The sequence below is a fragment of the Peromyscus eremicus genome, chromosome 7 (assembly GCF_949786415.1).
Source record: "Peromyscus eremicus chromosome 7, PerEre_H2_v1, whole genome shotgun sequence".
NCBI lineage: Eukaryota > Metazoa > Chordata > Mammalia > Rodentia > Cricetidae > Peromyscus > Peromyscus eremicus.
The window spans coordinates 77,039,865-77,065,363 of NC_081422.1; the positions used below are offsets into that span (position 1 = coordinate 77,039,865).

At 37.6% G+C, this 25,499-nt stretch overlaps 1 protein-coding gene across 4 annotated transcripts in view; it reads right to left on the reverse strand.

Moving 5' to 3' along the window:
* Window positions 1–23,278, reverse strand: part of Phip (pleckstrin homology domain interacting protein) — a 124,669-nt gene extending 101,391 nt beyond the window's left edge. For all 4 annotated transcript variants that reach the window (XR_009380297.1, XM_059268295.1, XM_059268294.1 and 1 more), the window contains exons 1-6: window positions 23,030–23,278; window positions 22,866–22,924; window positions 22,681–22,710; window positions 22,429–22,488; window positions 5,974–6,124; window positions 5,775–5,873 (exon numbers count right to left, since the gene is read on the reverse strand). Coding sequence is in view for 3 of the 4 variants with exons in the window: in XM_059268295.1 (XP_059124278.1) it covers window positions 5,775–5,873; window positions 5,974–6,124; window positions 22,429–22,488; window positions 22,681–22,710; window positions 22,866–22,924; window positions 23,030–23,069 (439 nt within the window). In the remaining variant the exon portion in view is untranslated. The remainder of the gene's footprint in view (window positions 1–5,774; window positions 5,874–5,973; window positions 6,125–22,428; window positions 22,489–22,680; window positions 22,711–22,865; window positions 22,925–23,029) is intronic.
* Between the last annotated feature and the right edge of the window lie 2,221 nt (window positions 23,279–25,499).

Consider the following 25,499-nt stretch of genomic DNA (forward strand, 5'->3'; position numbering starts at 1 on the left):
AAAATATTTCAACATGATTTGGTTCATTTCTATAGCACCACCTGGAGCAGAACAAGATAAATCACATAATTAGCAGCTCCAACTTCAGCCAAAGATGATGATTACAGTATTAAAAGGACAATCCCATAATCAGTTTCATAGTAATAATTAAGAAAGGTAATGGGGAATAGAAGATGGAAATAATCTCTTGGACAAAAGAACAACCATGAAAGCTTTTCTCCTTATTTTACTAATGTAAATAAAAGGACTGATATACTTAGGAGTTAAATCTTCACATGTTGAGCCTTAGTGTTCAGTTGTTTTACTTAAAAAAAAAAAGCAGATTTAGTCAATACTTTAAGAGATGAACAATGTCTAAAACGCAGCAAAGTAGGTAAAATTTCAGGCAGGAAGAAATGATAATCCTAAAAATTATGCAAAAGGTTTCCTGAGCCAAGTACATAAGGAATAAAATGAAAAGGAAAAGATAATGACTATATTATTACTAGAAATGGTATTTCTTTCCCCTTTACTAGAAATCAATTTGATGCTACTTCAACTAAAAAATACTACAGTAGAACAATACTTTTAAATTTTAAGTATTGGCAAAAAGTTTACTTATTTCAATAAAAATTGTTTACAAATTTTAGTTTTTGGCCAGGCATAGTAGCACACACCCTTAATCCCAGCTCTTGGGAGGCAGAGGCTGGCAGATCTCTAAGTTCAAGGCCAGCCTGGTCTACAGAGTGAGTTCCAGGACAGCATTCTACAGCATTCTACACAGAAAGTCCCTGTCTCCAAAATAAAAATTTAGTTTTTGGTTGGTGCTGAGGATGAAACTTAAAACTACCTTTAAATGTCTACGCTTAAAATGCTATATAGTTTTTCTCTATGTCAAACATTCCAGTCATTTAACTTTGAGCCAACTAACATATTTACAGAGCTCATATGAGCCAAGTGTGGACAATAGGATATTAATAGAGAAAAGAAGTGGTACTTACCCTTGTGGAGACTGAGTCTCGAAAGGCAGAAAGATAGGAAATAAGGGCTTACAACGTGCTGTGAAATAGTATTTTAACTGGACAAAGATGTGTTACATTTGTTTATGCTGCAGAATATTACTTTAACTGTGTAATAGTGTGTTACATTTGCTTGTGCTGCGTTTGCTTAACGATGTAAGGATGTGTGTTTAATTATGTAAAGATGTGTTGCATTTGTTTTGGCTTGCCTGCCTAAGGCACCTGATTGGTCTAATAAAAAAGTGAACAACCAATAGCTAGCAGGAGAGGGATAGGCGGGGTTAGCAGGCAGAAAGAATAAATAAGAGAAATCTAGGCTTTTGAGAAGAAAAAAAGAAAAGAGAGAACAAGGAGAAAGAGGGGGATATACCCAAGGCCAGAAACCAGGCAGCCGCTAGTCAGCCAGACACAAGAAGCAGTGAAAGTAAGATATACAGAAAGAAAAAGTAAAAAGCCCTAAGGTAAAAGGTACATAAAGAAAAACAGGTTAGTTTAAGTTAAAAGAAATACCCAGAAACAAGCCTACGCTAGGCTGAGCATTCATAACTAGTAAGTCTTCGTGTCATGATTTGGGAGCTGGCTGGTGACCCAAAAGAAAAAGCCTGGTACAAACAACTCTTCAGCTTTCTGCAGGCCCACACTGAATGCCAAAATGATGTTGGCTATTTTTGCTCTTTTGGAGGGCTTGCCACCCAGATCCCCCACCCCCTCAAAACACACACACACACACACACACACACACACACACACACACACACACACACACAAAGGCTTATTCAGGCTGGCCTTGTTTCTTGCCAGCTTTCCTCAAATTATTACATCTTTGGCCTCTGAGCTTTTTCGTTTTCTTACTTCTGTATATCTTACTTTCACTCTTACTCTGTGGCTGGTTGTGTGGTTGGGTGGCTGGCCCCTAGCGTCCTCCTCTCCTTGTTCTCTTGCTCATTCTTCTTTTCCTCCCAGATTTCTCCTTCTGTTTATTCTCTCTGCCTGCCAGCCCTGCCTATCCTTTTTCCTGCCTTGCTATTGACCATTCAGCTCTTTATTAGACCATCAAGTGTTTTAGACAAGCTAAGTAACACAGCCTCACAGGGCTAAACAAATGCAACATAAACAACAGCAACACATCTTTGTATCATTAAACAAATATTCCACAGCATAAACAAATATAACACATCTTAAAATAATATTCTACAACAAACAATGGTATTCACAAATAAAGGTATAGATTAGGAAATTATGGAACATATAGTAAAGGTTCTAAACATAAGGGGGAAAGTTTAAGTAATTTCTCTAGAAATCTAAAAACTGAAAAAATAAATAGACAAAGAATGTTCACAGGAGGTGAATAGATTCCAAGTTGAAGGAACAGTGAGTACAATGGCCTGGTGCCTTAAAACACCATTAAAAAAGTGGAGACAGGAGATGGCTCAGAGAGTTAAAGAATTTGCTGCCAAGCCAAATACCCAGAGTTCAATCCCCAGGACCCACATGGTGGAGAAAAATCAATTCCCACAAGTTGTTCTCTGACTTCCATATGAATGTGTATTATGTGCATGCACACACTACACACAAACAAAATAAATGCAATAAAAAAATTAAGAAGTCAATTATAGAGCTGGACAAGGTAGTAGAGGCTTGTAATTCCAACTCTGCAAAGTCAGCCTGAAATGCACAGTGAGAGCCTATCTCAATAAAAAGGAACAAAGAAAAAAGAAAAAGCACCAAACACAGTAAGTCTTGTATGATTAACACACAAAATACAAAAGAACAAGTGTCAAGAGAAAAAAATTAAGGAGTGAAGATGTGGCAGATGCATTTTAACTAAATTCCAGTGAAAATGAGTTTAAAGTCTTCAGGGAGAAATGCATAGAATAATGTAAGATTTGCTTTAAGATAATTTATTGTAACTTTCTCTCTTGGCAGCAATGAAAATGAAACTGGAAAGGAAGCAACTAAAAGCAAAAGCTGACTTAGTGAAACAAATCCAATTATTCAAACTACAAAATTTGGGGTTAGGGATGTAGCTTAGTTGGTAGAGTTCTTGTGCATCCACAAAGCACTAAGCTCTATCCCTAGCAGAAGATAAACCAGGTGTGGTAAGGTACACACCTATAATCTCAACTCTCAAGAGGTAAAGGGAGGAGAATCGCAAGTTCATCCTCAGTTATAAGTCTAACACATGAAGATTCCTTTTATTTTCTTAAGGAACCGAGTACCTGATTTCAAATTCAAGTACTTATCTGACAATATGTAAACCTGAAAGAATATACCACACTTCCTTATTTCTACAGTTCTTATACTAAGGCATACTTCCAACAATTATTATACTCAAATAATAAATGGACATAGCCGGTATGTTAGTGCATAAATAATTTCACAGAAGTAAAAGAGTTCTTACTATATAGTAGACATATAAAGACAAATGCAAAAGATGCACACCAAAGCCAACAGAGAACACACTGAATTTGTTACCACATCTACCATTTGGTCTCTTCGTTAATAAAAGGGGTCTTTTACAGAGCTGCTATGAAGTGCAGATGACACCACTGGTTCTGCAAACTCCCCACTATTTTATACTAACAATTACTTATATTGGCTGTCCCTAAGCAATCAAAGCATTATGTGTTACAAAAGTAAATTATTTTATGGGAGACTATTTTACTACATTGAGTCTTATTGGAGGAGCTGAATAAAGCACTAATATCTATATAAAATCTACTCAAATCCTAATCAAAGGATTCTTGAAGAAATTGAAAAAGTCAAAGGCCTAATGAAAAGATGACAATCTGTTTCATTTACAAAGATGAAAACCCAACATCAAACTCAACAATCACAATGGGAAAATACATAGTGAGAACTGAAAGGAGAAATGGTGAGTACATCCTAATTAGTAGTTGAGTTGATTGTCAGATACATCATGGGATAAGGTAATCTTTTATCTCATCTATAACTTCAAACTAAACTTCATCAATTATTTACTAAAGAAATGAAAATGTAACTTTTTTTAAAGATTTATTTATTTATTTTATGTATATGAGTACTCTGTCTGCATGCATGATTTTATGCCAGAAGAGGGCGTCAGATTTCATTACAGATGGTTGTGAGCCACCACGTGGTTGCTGAGAATTGAACTCAGGACCTCTGGAAGAGCAGCTGGTGCTCTTACCCACCTAGCTATCTTTCCAATCCCTGAAAACACAACTTTAGAAGCACTAAACTCCCTATGGAAATTGCTATTTTTCAAAAATTCACCCCTTTGTTTTATCAGCCGTAACTTGAAATAGAAATTGAAACAAAATCTTACAAATCTTTGAGAGCTATCCTCCTATTGTATAAAAGAAAAAAAAAAATGAAGGGAAAAAATGACCTTGGATGGGGCAATACCCTTTTCTCTTTACAGAAGACAGAAGAGTAAAAAAATAAAATAAAATAAAATAAAAAATTTTAAAGTTAACATTGTGCCAAATGGAAATGAGAAATAAATTTAAAGAAAGATAAATTAAGAAGCAAATGGCAATATAAAAAGAAAATAGCTAAGTTTGAAATGACGAGCCACAAACTGTAAAAAACCTGTTATGCTAAAACTATGATGAAGAAAACACAAGAAAATGAATTGTGAAAGGAAAACAGCTACTGTAAAGAGCAGGTTGGAATGAATGTGCTTAGGTGATCAGCACTATGTGATGAGTAAGTAGAGGGGTAAACTATGAACACAAAGAAGACAGGAGTAACAATGAATAGAGAAAAATTGATCAATAGGAAAAAGCTGTATAGCATAATTTACATAAGATTAATATTAAAATGGTATTAAATCTTACCAATAAAAGATAAATAAACAAAATATAACCAATTATAATTATATATCATGTAAATATCAGGATAGTTTTGAAAAACAGGTAAGAGGAAATGACTCAGAATGCATCGCAGAAAGAAAAAATTGTAAACAGCAAAGAGGGTAACAGACTAAATTTTAAAAAGTCCATTTCATTAACTGAAGTTCTAGAAAGGAAAAATAATGAAGCAGACGTTATTTAAAAAAAAAAAAAAAAGAAGAAGAATTTTTCAGCTTCACTAAAAGACATTAGGCAGGAGAGTGCACATGAGAAAAGAAGCTAGGACTAACATGAGATCTCTAAAGGCCAGGAGCTGACATAATGGTAAATAAAACAAATTTATCTCTAAAATGTCATAATTTACCTTCATGTATTTCTTTGGGAAGAGCAAAGGTAAAGTCACAAAAAAATTAAGATTATAGTGTTAGACAATGTACTGGAAGGGAGAAAGGTAGAAGACAAGGTCAAGAAGTCTAGTCTTGAGGATGGTCTATTCACAAGACAATGTCTAGTAGTATAGAGGTGATAGGCTGTGTGTATAAAGCAATTCAAGAGGCAAACTTATTTGCAAATTTGTTCTCTTTGAAACTTTAGACAAAAAATATGCAATGCTTAACCAAACTAGTTGTTTACTAACATTACAGCTAACTGGAATTATGATACTAATTAACTAAACATAATTATTAATAAGGAAGTTTTAGGAAAAATAAAACATTGAGATGACCAATCTTCATAAGAAGCAATGCCTATAATTTACAATTGTACATTATGTTCATTATTGAAACTATTTATGTAAGAAAATCTGAGAGGTTTTTCATCTTTGAATGTTGATATACATAATATATGCATAATATAAAGATCTCTGACATCACAGTAACCAAAAACTATTTTCAATAGGTTTTTACCTAGAGGACATCACAACATAGTAAACCCAACTCACCAATGCTAGGCGGGCTACCATAGTTAACTGGAGACTCTGGTGGCCTTCCACAATGTAGTGCAGCCAGAGCAGATCCTTTCCATACCACATGCTTGCAGCCTATCAAAACATACATTTTATGAATACAAAAATAAAATATAAAAACTAAGAAAAAGAAAGTCTAAATTGTAAAAAAAAAAAAAAAAAAAAATGTTCATACTTTTATTTGTACGTAGCAAGGACTGTCTCCCAGCTCCCAATAAAGTTTGTACTCCAGGAACACTCTGAGGAATTTCTTGCTCAAGAAGAGGTCCTAGTCGATGACAGATTTGCAGCAAGTGATCAGGTGCAAGATGTCTATAATACTTCACCTATTATGTTAAAAACAGACATAGATACCTATTACGTCCCAGACAACAGTTTCAAAAATTACAATCTGTTTAGGTTAGTCAACACTGTTTTCACTCCAGAAGAATGATCAGATTTTGTTAAACCACTTAACTCACAGAACCAAGTTGCCTATCATTTAGTATACTAACGAAGAAAAAGTTGCTATAAATTAATGTAAACTAAATGTAGTTAAGTTCTATAAATTAACATGCTGGCCAATGTCAATACTAAATAATGATAAACATACAGTTTCAGGGCAGGGGATACAGCTCAGTTGGTAGAGCTTGCCCAGAATGCATAAGGCTTTGGGTTTTTATCTCTAACACTATATACCTATAACACTATAGATGTGGTGGTCCACACCTATAACGCTAGCAGTGTGGAGGGCCAGATGTTCCCCTGTGTAAAGTTGAGGCCAGCCTGGGATGGAAACTCTGAATATGCCCAACCTCCATAAAAATATATAAATATATATATATATATACATACACACAGCATTTGGAATTTCAAAACCTTAAAGCAACAACAACAACAACAAAAACCCATAAAATCCGTGTTAAGAAACTGCTATTATGTCTCTAGAATAATTAAAAATTAAAGACAATTAGTATTTTTAAATTCTCATTATAAAAAGTTTAAGGGTATTTAATATACCATTTTTTTTTTTTTTTTAGAGACAGGCTTTCAACTATGTAGACCATGTTGGCCTCAAACTAAAAGAGATTGCCTACCTCTGCCTCCCAAGTGCTGGGATTAAAGGTACCACCATGCCCTGCCATGCTTATTTTTAATTTACCAGAAACCTTTAAAAGGGGTGGGGAGGGAGGCAAAATTCTAATTGTTATATCAAACAAGTTTCAACAGAAAAATAAGCTATCTACTATAAAAAGATGAACCACATTGAGAAATCCACACCACTGATTAACATATCAGCAATTGAAAGCATAATGTTCATTCTTTTTATTATTTCATCTTTTAATAAATATTCTCAAAATCCAAAATGAATTAAATTAGAATATATGCTATCTTCCACTTTACATTTACCTCCCAAAGTTATGAAATATGTCCTATTGTAGAAACTAACCAAGTAAGGTGCTCTTCAAACATGTGCTAAGAACCATCATGACTCTCCATAATTAAGAATAAAACCCTTTCCCTGCCATTTTCTGTCTGCAGTAGTGGTTTCCAGAGGCCACATACACAACTTATGACTTCATGACAGAGTCAACAAAGACTAATGGTCTAAGTAAGGCAGCTATTAAAGATTCACAAAAAGGTAAATAAAAAAGCCATTTCCCTTATAAATTTGTTTTGAAAGGTTCTAACATAGATGTTACCTGTGATAACATGAAATTAGATTACTATACTGGTGTCTGATAGGTTTCTAGTATATGAAAAAATAATGGCAACCACCAGTAGAGTACAACACACATTAACAAAGGAATGCAGTAATCTGTAGTGTTGAAAAGGGGCTTGAGCCCAAGTCTCCAAGTATTTTATCCACTAGGCAATCTTAATATGAATTTCTTAAAATACCAAGGGCTATGAAAATAGATAAATCCTTTTATTATATCTCATATTATCTGTTATATTCTTTTTATTTTCCCCTTCTCAGTGCTGGGGATAGATGGCCTTGAGCACGCAAGACAAGCATTCTACCGAGATACACCTTTAGGTTTTATTATACTCGGAAGACTAGCATACATATTTTTTAAAGTTGGCTTCTAACATGAAGCCAGTAACAGAACTCTTACTCCAGAAGACATTCCTGTTGTGAAGATAACTTGGAGTCATACTGTCACACTGATAATTAAAAACAGAGGTCTAGAATAAATATATTTAAATGGTTAAAAAGGCTTGGCAGAATGAATATCTTTAGAAAAAGAGGGACTTAATAAAATATGCATTACAAATGATGTACAATATACTCTCCTGGCCAGTGTCAGTAAAGCCTCTCTGACTCCAGAAGAATCTGTTTTTAATTTGGTCAACCCATAATTTCCCTGACTTGTTTAGCTACAGCACTACTTTCTCCCTAGTATCTGTCAGACTCAGAACATACTTTAAGAAACACTAATGATGCCTGGTGGTGGTGGTGGTGGTGGTGGTAGTGCGCACTCAGGAGGCAGAGGCAGGTGGATCTCTCTGAGTTTGAGCCAACCTGGTCTTCAAAGTGAGTTCTAGGACAGCTAGGGCAGTTACAAAGAGAAACCATGTCTCAAAAAAAAAAAAAAAAAAAACACAACACTAATGAGTAGTAAATTAGTAAATTATCTTTAGCATTTATAAGAAAACATAACAAAATAAAAGATATTTAAAATTATATTTACACTTTTCTCTGATAAGCCCCAGATTTTGAATGTTCTTACCACACAAAGATATCATAAATGTATCAGGTGATGGATACTTAAACACTGACTGATAACCATACAATGAACATATATCTAACATTGCACTTTACCTCATGAAGAACTGTGTGTCAACTGAAAATGTAATTAAGCCTGAGAAGATGGCTCAGCAGGTTAAGAGTGCTTGGTGAGCAAGCATGGGGAGCAGAGTTCAAATCCCTAAAGGCCACAGGAAAATCCAGGAGTGGTCATACATGCCTATAACCCCAGCACTGAGGACATGTGACAGGAGAACTGCTGGGGCTTACTCATGGTTAGTCTAGTGACAGGATCAGTAAAAGACCCTGTCACAAAGGCTCAAAGGACTAATACAGTGATGGAGCAGAACACCTGCTAACTAACACACACGCAGACACACGGACCTTAAGTTATAAAGGCCTGGAGTATTTATAAGGGGTCTTTTGGATCCAAACTTAAAACAATTATTGCTTTAAACGGTTTTTTAAATTTACGTGTGTGTGTGTGTGTGTGTGTGTGTGTGTGTGTGTGTGTGTGTCCCCAGTGCCTGCAGAGGCAAGAAAGCATTCGGGATCTGGAGTTACAGGGGGTTATGAGATGCCTGAGGCAGGTGCTGGAATCTCAACTTAGCTCCTCAGCAAGAGCTACAAATACTCTTAAACACTGAGCCATCCCATCTCTCTGGCCCAAATATAAATATTTTAATGTGACCTCTGAAACTGCTCAAAATTCCTTTTCAGTTTTTTATTTTAGCAAGGTGAAGTTTATAATGGTCTTGTTTTAGAATCTGTACGCTGAATACTTTTTCAAGTAGTAAGACTGGTAACCTTTTCTACAGATCTCTATCTTTTAGTAAAATATTACGAATCCACTTTGACTAAAGCTTTCTTTGATAATGTAGAATATTCCAATTTTTCAAACTCAACTTTCACTTTCAAGTTAGAAGAGACATTCAGTTCTTAAATGCAATGCTTTCTCCAGTTTCTGAGATATTAAATATAGAAAACTGACTTGTCTACTGGAAATCTTTTTCTTTACCCACCCACTTCCAAACCTCATTTTCCTCATGTCTGTCTATGCTTCACTGCCTTCTGTGAGCTGTTGTTATACACTACCTTAGTTAGTCCCTTTTTGCACATCTCTTGTTTACGTTTCAAGTTTTCCCTGGTCACCCATAACATTTCAAAGTATGTATATTAATTCTTAATAAATCTTTATACTTTAAACCTCAGTAAGAATCTAATGATAACTATAATCCTCATCAGAAATCCATTCTATGCCTCTCTAGCAGGGATTTCAGAAGACATCATACTATATTGAATCACTGACCAACTAATTTGTCTGTGTCCCATGTAAGACACAGGATTAGACTGGTTTACCTATGTACTAGGTACCTAAGAACTTGAGGGGGTTAATAAATGATTATTTAGATAAATGAACATGTTAACAAAGACTTGCTTACTTCGTCATTACCCAACACTGAAAACATTTTATTAGCACCTACTCTAGCACATAAAAATAAGAGAAAACAAAATGTTTGACTTTATGCATTCTAGTGCTTTATTCTAGTGGTTTCAAACATTTTTCAAAGCCATAGAAAATTCCCCAAATAAAATTCTAAATGAAACAGGAAAGTACAGATACTGTATTAAAGTATTCTAATGTAAGTAGCCCCAAGCAATACATATCTCCATGTTCTATTTGCCACTATTTCTCTTCAGCAGTCTATAAGGTATTATCACCAAAAAAGGGTGGAAGGTGAAAATAGACTAACAATGTTCTCCTTCCCATAATAAGCTCTTCTGAGTCCTTTTCCATACCCCTTTTGTCATCTATGGGGGGGAATTTTGTTTTCTCTCCATCAAATCCCTAAAGCTACAACTGAACCTACTCCACTTCTTAGCACAATTGCTACCCTTAATATATATGATCTAAATCCTCTACCTATGCTATGAATCCTAACTTGATTTCAAAGAAACCCTAAACTATAAGCTAGTCCTCCTTATGTTTAATGTTCTTCTCAAGTACCTCCTTCCTATTCATGTCTACATTTATTTAAATATCCTCAAGTTTCTTCTTAGCAAAACCCCCAAATCCTGCCTGACTTGTTCTCCACCCCCTTTCAGTTTAATCATCCAGACGTGTTTCTAGTCTTTGCCTCCTCAGAAACATGTTTTGTTGTTGTTGTTTTGATAGTTCATTACCAGTCTCACTTCTTCTCTCACTCTCCTGCCTCAGTCAACAATAGCTTTCACTCGAATGAATTAAAACAAAAAACATTAAGAAATGCTCAAGTGGCCGGGCGGTGGTGGTGCACACCTTTAATCCCAGCGCTAGGGAGGCAGAGCCAGGCAGATCTCTGTGAGTTCGAGGCCAGCCTGGGCTATAGAGCTACACAGAGAAACCCTGTCTCAAAAAAAAAAAAAAGCTCAAGTATTCATGGGAGGGGGCTTCTAAAATTATCTATTCTATGACTCAAGCTATATCACTTTTTGAGATACTATTTTAGAAACATAAGCCAAGTAGGGCATTGTTAAGAGACATTAAGACAGAGTGAAAGTGTTATAACTGTTGGCTATGGTCTTGGATACATTAAACCACATGTGATGTCCTTAGCACTGCACCTGGTCTAAGAGTCAACTGTTAATTAATTATACTCCAAGTTACACATTACGTATTGACTCATATATTGGTGAATAAATACAATAATAAAAATAATGACATAGAATGTAATATACCCACATACATGTACACAAGTAAGCAAGTGTGGGGAAAACTGGGATCTAAGTAAGATCACACTGTATCAAAGTCATTATCGCCACGATTTCACAAAATGTTCACTCTGGACCTATGTGCACATAGGCTTCCTCTATTTTTTCTTACTTGTGAACCTACAAGTACTTTAATACAAAATTCTACTAAAAAGTAACGCTGACAGTAGATTTCTAAGTTTATTTTTAAAATAAATACAGAAGTACCAGAAAAACAAAAGCCTCGTTGGGGTTTACCTTAACTTTTGATTTTTTTTGTGGGAGGGTTTCAAGACAGGGTTTCTCTGTGTACCTTTGGAGCCTGCCCTGGATCTCCCTCTGTAGACCAGGTTGGCCTCAAACTCACAGAGATCTGCCTCGCTCTGCCTCCCGAGTCCTGGGATTAAAGGCATGCGCCACCACTGCCGCCCAGCGATCTTTTTTTTTTTTTTTTTTTTTTTTTAAATCTGTAGCTTAATGTTTCTACCACCATCTAGCCTTGATATCCAAGCTATTCCCTGGCTTTCCTCTATCTGTGGAACCACTCCTTCTTACAGGTTCACTCTCTTCTACCTAGCCACAAAGTGGTAAAGCTCCTTGAGGTCCTAGTTGTCAGAACCCAAATCCACACATGATTTCCTCACGCTACACATTCTCTCTTTGGACAATTCTTAGCTAATTCCCAAATTTACATCTATTCTTAGCCTTGGCCATTCAACTTCCTCAGGACACCTTGAATCCTAGGAGTCTCTGTAAGAACTCATTTGGAAAACTGCAACCATGGACCTTCATGTCAACACTCCACACAAAATGCTGCAAAACAGGGACTGTCAATACCAATTAGGTACTCAACCTTAAAAGCCAGAAGCACTTTACCACAGCTATCAATGTTTACTGACCCTTTCCCCAAAGAATGATCCATAGGTCTATAGCAATGTTTCTCACATCAGGGTCAAAAAACTTCTCTGAAAAACAACACATCTCTTCTTATTTCTTTTTCCACTTTGATCAAAATCACTTGTGTATCACTTCTTTCTCAGATCACATATAAGAAATATTTCTGGAATTATTAACTACAATTTGTATGGTATAATCATTTGAGAATGTGATTTGAAGCATATTAGAAAAAAAAAACTAAGGTGGATGGTTGGTTAATCTGCATCTGGGTAAACCAAGCTGTTTCTGGGTAGCATGCTATACTGGTCAGTTTTTTGTCAACTGGACACAAGCTAATGTTATGCAAGAAGAGGGGCCTCAATAGAGAAAATGCCTCCATTACACTATATACATACAGTGTGTGTGTATATATATATGTCTATAAACAAGTCTGTGGAACATTTCTTGACTGATGATCATTTTCTTGATTGTGGACTGGTATGGGAAGTCTCAAGAGCTTACTGTGGGTGGTGCACCCCTGGGCAGGTGTCCTGTGTTGTAGAAGAAAGCAGACTGAGCAAGCCAAGGAGAATAAACCAGTGTACTGCTCCCTGCTTGTTTCTGCCTTCAGCTCCCTGCCTCCAGATTCCTGCCTTCCTTAAGTTTTTGCTTTTACTTCTCTCAGTGAAGGACTGTAACCTGAAGTTGTTAAGATAAAATAACCCTTTCCTCCCCCAAGATGCTTTTGGTCATGGTGTTTATCACAACAATAAAAAAGCAAACTAAGATACAAGCTATTCAATATAAGCACCTATCCCTTCTAGACAAAGTTTGGCAACCATCGGAAGGTAGTGTTAAAGGGTAATCGGGTGCTGGAGAGATGCTTCAGCGATTAAGAGCACTGGCTGCTCTTCCAGAGGTCCTGAGTTCAATTCTCAGCAACCACATGATGGCTCACAACCATCTACAGTGGGATCTGATGCCCTCTTCTGGCATGCAGGTATATATGCAGAGCATTCATTCATGGAAAAAAAAAAAAAAAGGTGTAATCAGTAAGATGTTCCCATGAGGAAACTGAAAGCCACTGATTTCCACTAGACATACTGTGATTAAGAACCTTTCTTACTCAGCCAGACAGTGGTAGGGCACACCTTTAATCCCAGCACTTGGGAGGCAAAGGCAGGCAGATCTGAGATTAGCCTGGTCTACAGAGCAAGATCCAAGACAGCCAGGGAGGGCTACACAGAGAAACCCTGTCTCAACAAACCAAAAGAACTTCTTACTCAACTTTTAAAGAAAAGGTCAGCAGCTCAGAAGACATCTCAAGTCAAAGTAGCCAGGCATTCTACTGGCAATGCGAATGGAGAAAGCACTAAGTCCAAGTGTCCTCATCATCACATAACTTATTATTATTTAAACCATCTGATGTCCTTAGCACTGCACATAAACAGTCAACTATTACTTCAATTATACTCCAAACACATATTACACGGTGACCCACATATTGGGAAGAAAACTTGTCTAATCCAGGAAATTGTTTAGGGTATCTTTATTTGTTAAACTTTCATACAAGTGTATACTGCACAATGGGCATATTAGTCCTTTTATTCCCTTGTCAGTTTCACTTCTAGTTTCATGACATATACACATGACTGATTTATCAACACAAAATCCAGCAAATTTCCACTGTGAGATTAGCTCCACAGACTCATTCCAATTACTTGGTTTGCTTATGTTGACCTAAAAATGTCCTTCCTTTAGCAAACCAATATTTATGAAAATGAAGCTCAGCATTGATGTTAATTAAAATACTCACTTCATATTCATTCCTTCCATGTGACTAGACCAATAAACTTTGTCAGATAAAAAGGGTTGGTTATTTCTGCTCTCTATATTTTGCACTATAAAAGGCCAGTTGAATGGAATACAACTCTCATTTTTCCAATTATTCTAGAATATTAAAAAAATTACAAAAAACATATTCACTGTTTATAAGCATAATCATAAAAACTCCAAAACTTTAAAACTAAGTTTCAAAACTTCCAAATTTATAAGCTATTATGATTTTTTAAGTATGTGTTAAATTTTATCTATATCTTTAGAGCTAATATGTATTTTCTACTAACTTTTTACTAGCTTCTCCACAGAAAAATATGTTGGTGCCAACTATTTTTCAAAATTTAATCTTTTAAAGATTAAAGATTTGCAAATAAATGCAAGGAAACTCTATGTCATAGGTAAAGAAAAGGTAAATTTGTTCAAGGATTTATCTTCAGAAAATAGGAAACAAATTAATCAAGTCCAGGTCTCCAGATTCCAACACTGTTTATAGTACTGTTTCCTTCTCAAAACTTTAGTTTTCCCCAATAATTATACAAGATTGAGCATTAAAATTTAATAGACTCTATAAATCAAATTTCCTAAGTTAGGTTAACTAACTTGAGAATTCTTAAATTTTCATCATTTCTTTATAGGATGCTTAACAGTTAACACAGACAGAACTTGGCCAAATATCAAAATTAACTTGGAAAGTCTACTTACAAGGTACTTGGAAACAAACACAACATGAATGCCTGTCTTCAAGAATTCAGTCAACCATAAGAATACATTTAGTAAATTTAGATGATGTTATCAATACAGTATCTGTCAATTAAAGAAAAATGGCAATACAAATATTTTCAACTTTATTCACTTAAAATCTGATTGTTTTGCTTTAAAAAAACAAACAAAAAAAAAAAAAACCCTCTTCAGATTCCTCCCTACAGCAAAGTAGGGTGCTCTATTCATAGAGTAACACACTGAGTTTTTAAAATCAAGTATTTGCTATGTACAATAAATTCTCAAACCTATTAGAGTGTAATTCAAAACTCAAATTTATGAATCTGATGAAGATACTTTCTAATGAAAAGAGGGTGAAAAAAGTCCTTAAATTCCTTATTCTTAAAAGTGTCAATGTAAATAATACTAACAGAACAACCAGTTTCATTTTTAGCTATGTTTTAGTTTCCAGTATTCAAAATAACTATCACCTAACATCTAGAGATAGAGTGAAGTTTCAGACATGTGTTTCACCAAGCTGCCTACAAACTAATGTTTCTGCACTCCACAAGTAAACTAGAGTCAACTGACTCAGCTTACAGTAGTTATTTCTTGCCTTGTTACACTATAACCCTTCCTAAGTTCTATACATGCTCTCCACCCATGACAGAAACTCAGGACATCATGCCATGACAACTGTGGCAGAATCCACGCACTCTTTGGTACTGCCTCTGTTACATGCTACCATCATCTGTAATGCCATGGATAACTTAGATGACAAATCTCATTACAGTTTCATTTTTAACTAAGCAAAAGATATACCAAACTATGCTGCTGCTTAGATTTCCTCAATATCAAAACTTATCATCCAACCATCCGTGAAAGGTCAAAGACTGCACATGCATGTGTACTGAGTAACTAACGGTAGACTTAGACAAGCAATGACTACCTCGTATGCATAATCAAGTTCTCAAAGTTACATAAATGACTATTCTCTATCATTGTTTTTTACTTACAGTATCTTACATTCTCAAATTCCATAAATAAAAATTAAAATTTCCCCATATCATAGAATACTTATACCTTTGTATAATCCACATGCATTATTAATTGCAAACTTAATAACTTTCACTTTCACATATTAATTCTTAAAAATGGATTCTCAAAAAATTTTTTCAAAGAAATTTATTAACTTTCATGAAACAAAATATGAAACTAAAAACATGGTAATTTAAGTTTTTTAAATTTGATAGCCCTTATCACTTTGATATAATTACAAAAGTAAATTAAAATTCCTAAATAGATAAGTTTTTTATGTCCAATGTACTCACATAATGCCTGATCTTCCTGAAGTCAATACAAAATAAACTAGGAAATTATTTTATTATCTGCTAATTCAAGGCCAAGTAAGTTAATATTAACATATTGTTCTGAGAATCCTAAAATACACATAAGAAAACTACTCGAAAGAATGAATTCACCCATTAGGTTAGGTACTGCTCAAAATAAACTGCCCATGTGTTAAAAGCTCTCCAGGAACAGGCAGACAAGTCACAAAACTTGGACAGAGAAAAATGCCTGCAGGTAAAGAATTTCCAGATGTAATCAACAAAGACAAAAAACTTGCAGACCATCTTAACAAAGAACCTCTAAATGGATTAAAAACTTGACAGTATTTATTTAAGCTAAAGCTAACCGAAGAATAACGCGAATTTTGAATTATTAAATTGCTTGGAACACATCTTTAAATAGACTAAGAACAACACATGTGACAATTCTCACAAACTGCCCTGGCTTTAAATTCCACAAACTTCTGAATAAAAGGAGCCAATGTTAACACTCAGTCTCTCTTTACCTACTCCAAAGTACCGTACAATCTTCCCTAAAAGAAAAAGCTTCATGACATCTTTAATCAGTTCAGGATTTTACTTTCCTCTTCATTTTTCTATTGTTTTTCCTTCTCTCAGCACTGGAATCAAACCCAGACAGGACCTCATTCATACTAAGCAAGTTCTTGACCACATATAGAGCTGTAACTCCAGCCTCAGTTCAAGATAACTCAACCATCCAAACATTTAATGTTTGCTATCTCACAGAAAATCATAGCAAAATTAACAGCAAATGTCTACAGACCTATCCACAATACCTAAGGAATTATTTATTTTACATTCGCGGACCTTTTTTCTATTTCTTAGGGTTATTTCATCTTCAAGTCTAAAAAGTATATTAGCAGTACTTTCTAAAGTTTCAAAGTAGCTTTTTTTAGAAAGTTATGAGTACTTGTATCTCAAACAGAAATGCTTTCCTTATGAAAACTTTACACCACCACAGTTCTACAGCCTTTACTACTGTCACTACGGTTGCCAAGGGCAAATGCAAACCGGACACCAATTACCACTCCAGCCTTTTAAGGTGGATTTCTCATCATCAGACATTTTAGACATTAGCAAATAAATGGATGCCTTTGATACTCCTGTCTCAGTCATATAAACCACCACCATGCAGTTAGGAAAGGAACAATTCCACTACCCCTTTATACCACATTTTCAATGTGAGTATTAAGAATCTAATGTGGATTTATTTCATTTAAAAATTTATAGGGCTGGGGGATAAAGTCGGTTAAGTGCTTGGGTTTGGTCCCCAAAACCCATGTTAAAAAATACCAGGCATCTACACTTGTAATTAATTCTAGCTCTGGAAAGGCAAACAGGTAGATAGGTCCCTGGGACATGCTGGACAGTCAAACTCACCTAACTAGGAGAGTTTTAGGTCAGTGAAACTATCTGGAAAGAAAAAAAAAGAAAGAAAAAGAAAGTGGGTAGTGCCTGAGGACTACCATCTCAAGGCTGTCCTGATCTCCACAATCACACATGCATAAAAACCCACATTTACAAGTACACATATAAATCGTATAAATGAATCCAATTTTTAAAAATGATACTAAGTACCAAGAGAATTGCACATATAAAAAAAGATGAAGTTTCAGTCCTTTAGCACATACTGTTTCCTTTTTACCTAACACACTGTATCCCTAATTATAACTGTAAGTCATTTTAAACATCCAGTTTTGTGAACTATCAAGCTACGCTTATTATTTGAAACTCTTAAAAGGGGACAGCTAAAATTCATTATGTACATGTATGAAAACTGCCAAAGAATTTAAAATTAAAGGAAAAAATCCCCACAAAAGCCTTGTAATGCTACCAATACATATATACCTCCTCATATGCTCTCTTTCAAACTGGAAAAAGAGTTATACAAGTCTTCTAAGTATCTTAATCCTAGTTTAAGGACATCTCATATGTTATCACTTTCCTTAAGTACACCTTTAAGTTTAATTCCATGACTCAATTTAATCAGCATACTCTAAATACATGTATACCTAAAACATATACATACTTGAGTAAATTCTATTCATCTCTCAATTTGAAGCTACTAATAACTTACTTAAACCAAAGTGAAAAACACAGAAATCATACAGCAATGAAGAGGTATTCTACAATTTGGCTACTATCTCAAAAACCTTCATCTTTAAGAGAAGAAATGTATTATAATAACTCAGTTGTCAACTTGACAAACCTGGGAAGAGGAACTGCCTCAATCAAAGCGGCCTGTGGCCATGTACTGATGAGGGTCTAGCTCACTGTGGGTGGTACCCAGCCTAAGCTGTGAAGGGAATAAATCAATAAGTAGCATCTTCCATGGCCTCTGCTTCAGTTCCTGCCTCCAGGTTTTTGACATAAGTTCCTGCAACTTCCTTCAGGGACGGATTTTGATCTGGGAGTTTTAGGATGAAATAACCCTTTCCTCCCCAAGTTGCTTTTCGTGGAGATTTTTATGCCAGCAACATAAACCAAAATAGGAAGACCACCAAAGAATGGTACTATGAGAAGCATTTATTCAACTTCCAAAATGGCATGATTTCTACAGGCTTAGTTTTCCAGTCTGGAAAACTAAACTCCAAAAATGAAGGCTAAGAACTTAAAAACAATGCACTGCTATTTCTAACTCAAAATCATACTTCCTGATAATTTTCAATCCGTGCTTTTACATATGGTTACAAATAACCAAGACAAAAGAAATTATAGTTTGCCCATATCACCTGCAAGCTATCACCAGGGTTTAAAACAACAAACCACATCTCCTGACTTATAATTCTTTCACTTTGACAAAAAGATATTTAGTAAGATGCAATCAGTTTAAGGAAAGAAAAGTATGATTTTTTTTAAAGCAAAATTATATCATTTTAACAAATTAGCAAAACATCAACTCTAATGAAAAGAAGAACTTGTAAGAAATAATGTAATCAAAGCATCCCAAGTCTGGTGAAAATGCTTTAATAATCTGCTTTAATATCTAATAAAATAGCAGTCAGGACTAATTAAGGAGACAAGTGGGAAGCAGAACTAAAAACTCAACAAATTCAAATACATGAGTTAAGAAATGAGCCACGTGGCTCATGCCTATAATCCCAACACTTGGGAAGCTGAGGCAGAGGACAGAGGCCATCCAACTACTGTAAGGCTGTAGCTAATTCAAGACCACCTTGGGATAATTAAAATCCCACAGGAAAAAAAATTGAAAATACTGTCCAAAAAATAGACCTCTTATTCTATAGAAATTTGGCTGGACTGAAGATGTGGCCAGCTCAATTTCGAAGGGCTTATCAAGCATGCGCAGAGCTCCTTGGTTCATTTCCTAGTACTGCATAAACCACTGGTAATTCCAGCATTCTGGGAATGGAAGCAGAAATTCAAGGTCAACTTCAGCTATGCTGACAGTTCAAGGCAAGTCTATCTTTAAAATAAATAAATAAATAAATAAATACTTTTTTGGCTTAATACTTGGCTTCATGTAAAAGAATTCTGAAGAATACTTGAAAAATGTCCTTTACCTTTAAAAAAAATTACAGGTTAACAAATATAAACTCTGAATAAACTTAAATCAGTCCTCAAAACAATTTTAATATCCTATCATATTCCATTCACTTTTAAAAGAACATTTTAAGTGTTTGCCCAGCTAATAATCCATCACATTCTTAATAGCAAAGACAAAATTCTCAGCTTGTAAGAATCCCCTTTTTCAATCATTTATATATAATCATTTATATATACTGTATCAATTTTACTTTTCTTAACTTATAAAACTTTCAAAACTGCACTAAACACTCCATTTTCCTCTGGACCAAAACTGAATCATTGCAATTCTATTCATAGACTATCAGTGCTGATCAATACTTATTTTTAAACTCATTAAGTATAAATGTACATCTTCTTCCTAAAGATTTTCTAGAAAATTCCAATTTCACATTAATTTTTCCACTTAAAATACTGTTCAGTTTCTTGGTTAATACACCAACAAACTATTTCCAGGTAGAAGTAGAAACTATTGAAACTACATTTTTACACACCAAATAATTTTAAAGCAATTTTTGTTAATTCAATTTGATGTACAAAAAGTAAAACTTTAAGCCATGAGATTAAATTAAGACAACAGAATATACAAGAGATTTGCGTGTGTTTACTAAAACACATTATTTTCAGATCTACTAATGTGCTCAGAAACCTGGCAATCAAAATGTCTTCAAAGCTAACTAAAATTGCAATTAAAGTGAGATAAAGATAAATCATATTCTCACACACCTCAGCACATAACTTGATAGATACAAAAGCACTTCCAAGGGTGCCTTGCATCCAGCAGGCAGTAAACGCTGAGTAAATAAAAGAGCAATAATCAACTCCAAGTTCCAGGAGGAATTTTCACCTGTCTTAAGAGTAAAGCCGTTGACTATAGAGATTCAAAAAACTCTTCAAACAAGAAAAAGCACCTTCGTGGAAAACGTGGGCCTCTTGGTAAGTAGCACACTAACAAAGGCAATTTAAGAAATTTGAAAACCATGAATAGCTCATTTTACTAATATTTGAGCCAATGAGAACCCCCTCTAAAATTAAATTAGGTCTAAATCTAAATCTGCAGTAGTGTTTTCACTAGACAAACAAAATTATATTCCTACACAGATTAGCCATTCTCGTTATTTGGTCAAACACTATTAATTGCTTTGATCAAAAAACATAGTATTACTTAAAAGTCTTCTAGTTAAAAAGACAGCAGTTTCTATTGACTTGGAGTTTGTGGGATTTTTAGAAAGGAAAACTGAGTTTGATAAAACTGTATCTTTGTGACAGTATTTTTAGAGTTGGTTTTTCTTAAACAGCAAGGAAGACATGGAAATTAAGATTTTTGCCAAAAATTATTAACCTAAAAACTTAAAACATCGAAAGCAATAAACCTTGGCGTTTACTTCCAATCCCAATCACTCTGGGATAGGCCTAAGTATTGACTGAACTACCCTAAATCGCTACCTGAAATCTAACTTCAGGCATGGAAATGAAAAGCAGTCTCCATTAGGTTTACTTAAGCCTAAACAACCACGTAGTCATCAATAGTTTACGTTAAAACATTAAGACATGCACACAAAAGCTATGCGAATTCTATTCAAAACCAAAGCAATCAGAATCATGTCATGCCGTCGCCTCACAGAAGACATTCTGAACTACCAAAACTGCCTGATCACTGACAACACGAGGAATTACATCTACCTCAAGCAGTCACAAACGTGTCCAAAAACATTGTTTTCAAAGTACTGTCTAAATTTCAACTGTTAGATGGGCCCTGCTGTAACTGACTATTCAATACATTCATACAAACAACTTCTATCAGGGTAGGCAAACTACAGCTCTTTTAATAAAGTCAAGTAGCAGTGAGACTTTACCTTTCCATTCACAATACTCAAGTGATAACTCCATTTGGGGGAAGCAATTTTTTTTTTTAATTATTGCCTTGAAAGACCCACAAACTATTAAAAAAAAAAACCCACACTATTTTTCAAGCAACTAAGCAAAACATCTCAATATAAACAAAAAATTAAGAGCCAAGCTCCAGACCACGGTTACTATGCAGCTAAAAATCAAAGCTCTTCAATGCTCTTCATTAATGATTTTTAATAATAGGGGACATACCCCAAGAATCAGCAAAATTAGAAAACGCCTGTTAAAACTTCTCGGTTTCTACTTCAGCAGGTATGTCTATATAAATGCACAATGTGCCTCTGGGTAGCTACCATCAAAAAAAAAAGGTAAAAAAAAAAAAAATCTTGGTCTGAATCTACGGAAAGAAAAAAGGAAAGAGAGAGGGAGGGGGAAAAAGGGAAAAAGAAAAAAATCTTGCCAAGGTTCGTCCGTTGGCTGAAAGGCCTTCTTGTGAAATGCTAATGCCACTTCGGAGCAGTTAGTCACCAGCTATTGTGTGGGTCTGGAGAAAGCTGAGCCGGCCGCGCGTGCAGAGCAAGCAAGGAGCTGGCGAGCGCGCTCCCCAGGCTTGCGCCGCTCCCGCCGCCGCCGCCGCGTCGCGCGCGCGCACCCGCGCCCGCCCGCCCGCACGGACGCGCGCGCCGGCCCCTCCTCCTCCGGCCTTGCACTGCACAACACTCATGACGTATCTTTATTTCTAGCACATTAACAAAATATCACAAATAAATTGTCCGCGGCCCCTGCGGCCCCGGGGCGTCCGCACCCCCAGCCGCCGCCCCCCGCAGCCCCCGCTCCTGCCTCCCGACCCTCCCCCGTGGCCTTTGCAGCTTTCCCGTTCCGAGGCCAAGTTTTTGTCTCTGTAAAAAAAAAAAAAAAAATTGCGGGAAATTCAATTTTTATTCGACTCGGGGAAAAGTTTCTTTGCTGTGCGCTGCGAATGTCTCACCAGATTCTGGTAGGTCCTGGGGTGCTCCTTCCCAGTCCAGTCGGTGCGCCGGGGCAGCAGCTGCGGGGACAGGACGCCCGGTGAGCGCGGCCCCCGGCCCGGCCCGCGCCGCTCCCCTCCCCAGCCCGCCCCGCGCCCCGCCGGGGACCCCCCGCGCCCCGCGCCCCTCGCCCCGCTCGATGCCCGGGCTCGCGCAGCCGGCCCGAGGAGGCCGTGCGGCGGCGGGACGCGCCGACCCCGCCGCGCCCTTACCTCCTTCTCGGCCACTTCGCGGATCAGCACCTGCAACAACAAAGCGGGGCAAACGCTGAGCCCCGCGCCCCGGGCCGCGGCCCCGCCGCCGCCGCCGCCCGCCCGCTCGCCCGCCCGCCCTCCCCCACGCCCGCGGGCGGCCACCGCGAGCGCCCGCCCGGCCCCGCGCGCCGCGCGCCGCCTACCTGAGCCGCCTGCTGACAGGGTCCATCTTCCAGGAACCGGGCGATGAGGAAGTAGAGCTCTGCGCGGGAGAGAGGGACGGGGAGACACGGGCTGAGCGGCCGCGGGGGGCGGGGGCCCGCGGGCGAGTCCGCCCGGCGCGGCGGCCCCGCAGCGCCCGACTTACCCGATCGCAGCTCCGAGAGGCCTTTCCTCTCACGAGACATGTTTGCGGGTCACTTCGGGGCCGCCGGCGGGACACCCCGCCGCTGAGGGGAAGCGGGGACGGTGCCGCCGCCTGCCCTGTAGCTGTCAGTGTGTGCTCACGAGCCGAGCCTCGGCTCCACCATTCAAGCAACGGCGGCGGAGGCGGAGGAGGAGGAGGAGGAAACAACAACTCTCAGGCAGCGGCCCCGGCTGCGGCCGCCTCCGCCGGGATCCCTCCGCCACAGAAAGGAGTCCGCGCCTTCGCGGCCCGCACTCGCCGCCCCCGCCCCCCGCGGGAAAAGGAGTGCCTCGGCCTAGGCCTGCGCCCGCGCTGTCACCCCTCCTCCGCGCGGCCCCGGGCCGCGACTTATTTATTTATTTTCCAGCCCGAGAAGATGCCGGAGCCGAAACGGCGGGCTGGCTGGCTGGCTGGCTGGCTGGCTGGCTGGCTGGCAGGCGCTTTCTCTAAGGAGGCCGCCCGCGGGAGGGAGAAAGGGAAGGAGGGAAGGAGGGGGCCCGGCACGGCTGCGCGGAGGGATCTGACGCACACGGAGCCGCAGCACAGGCTCTATTCAGCGGCGCTGGCTGGGCTGAGATGGAAGTTAGTTTCTATGTAGCAGAAATAGGAAACAAATGAAGCAAAACTGCCCAAAGAGGGGAAATGCCGGGAGGATGGGGCTCACTCTCACGCACGCACAGAGACACTCGGGGAGCACTCTCACGCTGGGCCAAGTCGGGATCGCGCCGCCCTGCCCGACTTGAACGCTAGTGTTTGCTTTCTGTCTTGCCATGTGCATGTGTATAAAATGCTGCGGATTGGCATCTGTGTAAGTCTTGTCCTGCGATATTTCTGCAGCCTGTGCAAGTGTTGTGTAATTTATTGGAGTGCCGTGGATTGCCATAGAGGTTCGGGCTGCTTTTTTTTGTGAGGCACTTGGCGTTTTGCAAACCCGTTATTTCCCGAAGCCACCTCTGCATATTTCTTTTATTACTACCATTGCCTGAAGCGTTCGATTTTTTTAAAAAATGTTTTTTTGTTTTGTTAAACGGATAGGAGGAACTCCAGATTTTGTACTTCAGATCATCTTTTCCCCCTTAATACAAAAAGGCTAGTGATGGCTAATTAGGGATTTGGGAGAGAAGAACCGTAAAGCTTTTTAAAGTGTTTACAAGAAGGGTTAATATAAACGTGAGGGAAAGGAAAGGACGCTAGCTAATACTTATCTCTAACTGATATGAAGGTAAATTACTGACCGGTCGATAACCTACCGAAGGTTATTGAAAGAGTATATTACAGTTTAGCCAACGTGATTAGTGATTAAATAATTTAAATTATCTGTGTATCTTGCAGTTGACTTCGTCATGCTAATTAATGGCTTCTAATTTGAGGTGTAAACCATTCCTGTTTACAGTTAATCACCGGAGGACTTCTTAAAAACAGACGAAAAGCAGAAACAAAAATCTTTCGTAAATCAGAATGTAATTACTGGTTTCATATGATAAATCGTTCATCTTTGTTTTGCTGATGAGGATAGGGGCCTTGTTATTTTTAAAACGAATATGGGTGAAATTAATGGAAACAATGGAAAATGCCATTTGTTAGAAAACAAGGACACCAAGTGATATTTATCTCCAAATGATTTAAACACTTTCCAAAAAGACTTTGAGAGGTCAGTTTTTTAGAGGTTGGCATTTTAAAGAGAATTGGGATAGTCGTTCTTTTGTTAATCCTTTAACAAAAGATCCTCTTTGAAATTTTTAGATAATAAGCTGCATTTTTATGAGTCTGATTTTAAAAGGTAATTTGTGAGGTAAGGACCAAGAAGCTGTGTTGTGGTTTTTCCGGATTGTTCCCTCAAAGCTCGCACCCTCCTAGCTCCTTGCCTTCCTGGTGGGAAATGCTGCAGCTGCCTTGGGCTGAACTGCAAGAGTGCACTAAAACATCAGAAATGCTTACACGTGGAAGCAAGAGGGACCAACCTCAACCCTTTTGGAATAATGGGATATAAAATTGCCTTTTGTAACTCAATAAAATAGAAATGAGAGGTTACCATGATTGGTCCTGTCACTGCCTCGTTATCAGAAGAACTGCTAGTAAGCTGACATGGCTATCCTCAGATTCTGAAAATGTTTGCCTTTTTAAAATCATTTTATTCTTACAGTGATAGGTGAAATAGACTGCTTCTAGATGCTTAGGCTTAAAAACATATTTTATATGCCTTTTGCAATTGTATTTATTTATATGGCTGATACTGTTTTATCTTTACTTCTTAAAATGTGTTATTTCTTTGCATAATTGTGATATTCCACTGGGAAGGTCTTTAAATCAACAGATTATGAGAACTAGAAATTCTACTTGACGTTTTCTGGTTCTGAATGCACACACTAATCTAATGCTTATGCTTAAATTTTTTTTATCCTTGTGAAGTAAAGTCAAATTTCGACATGTA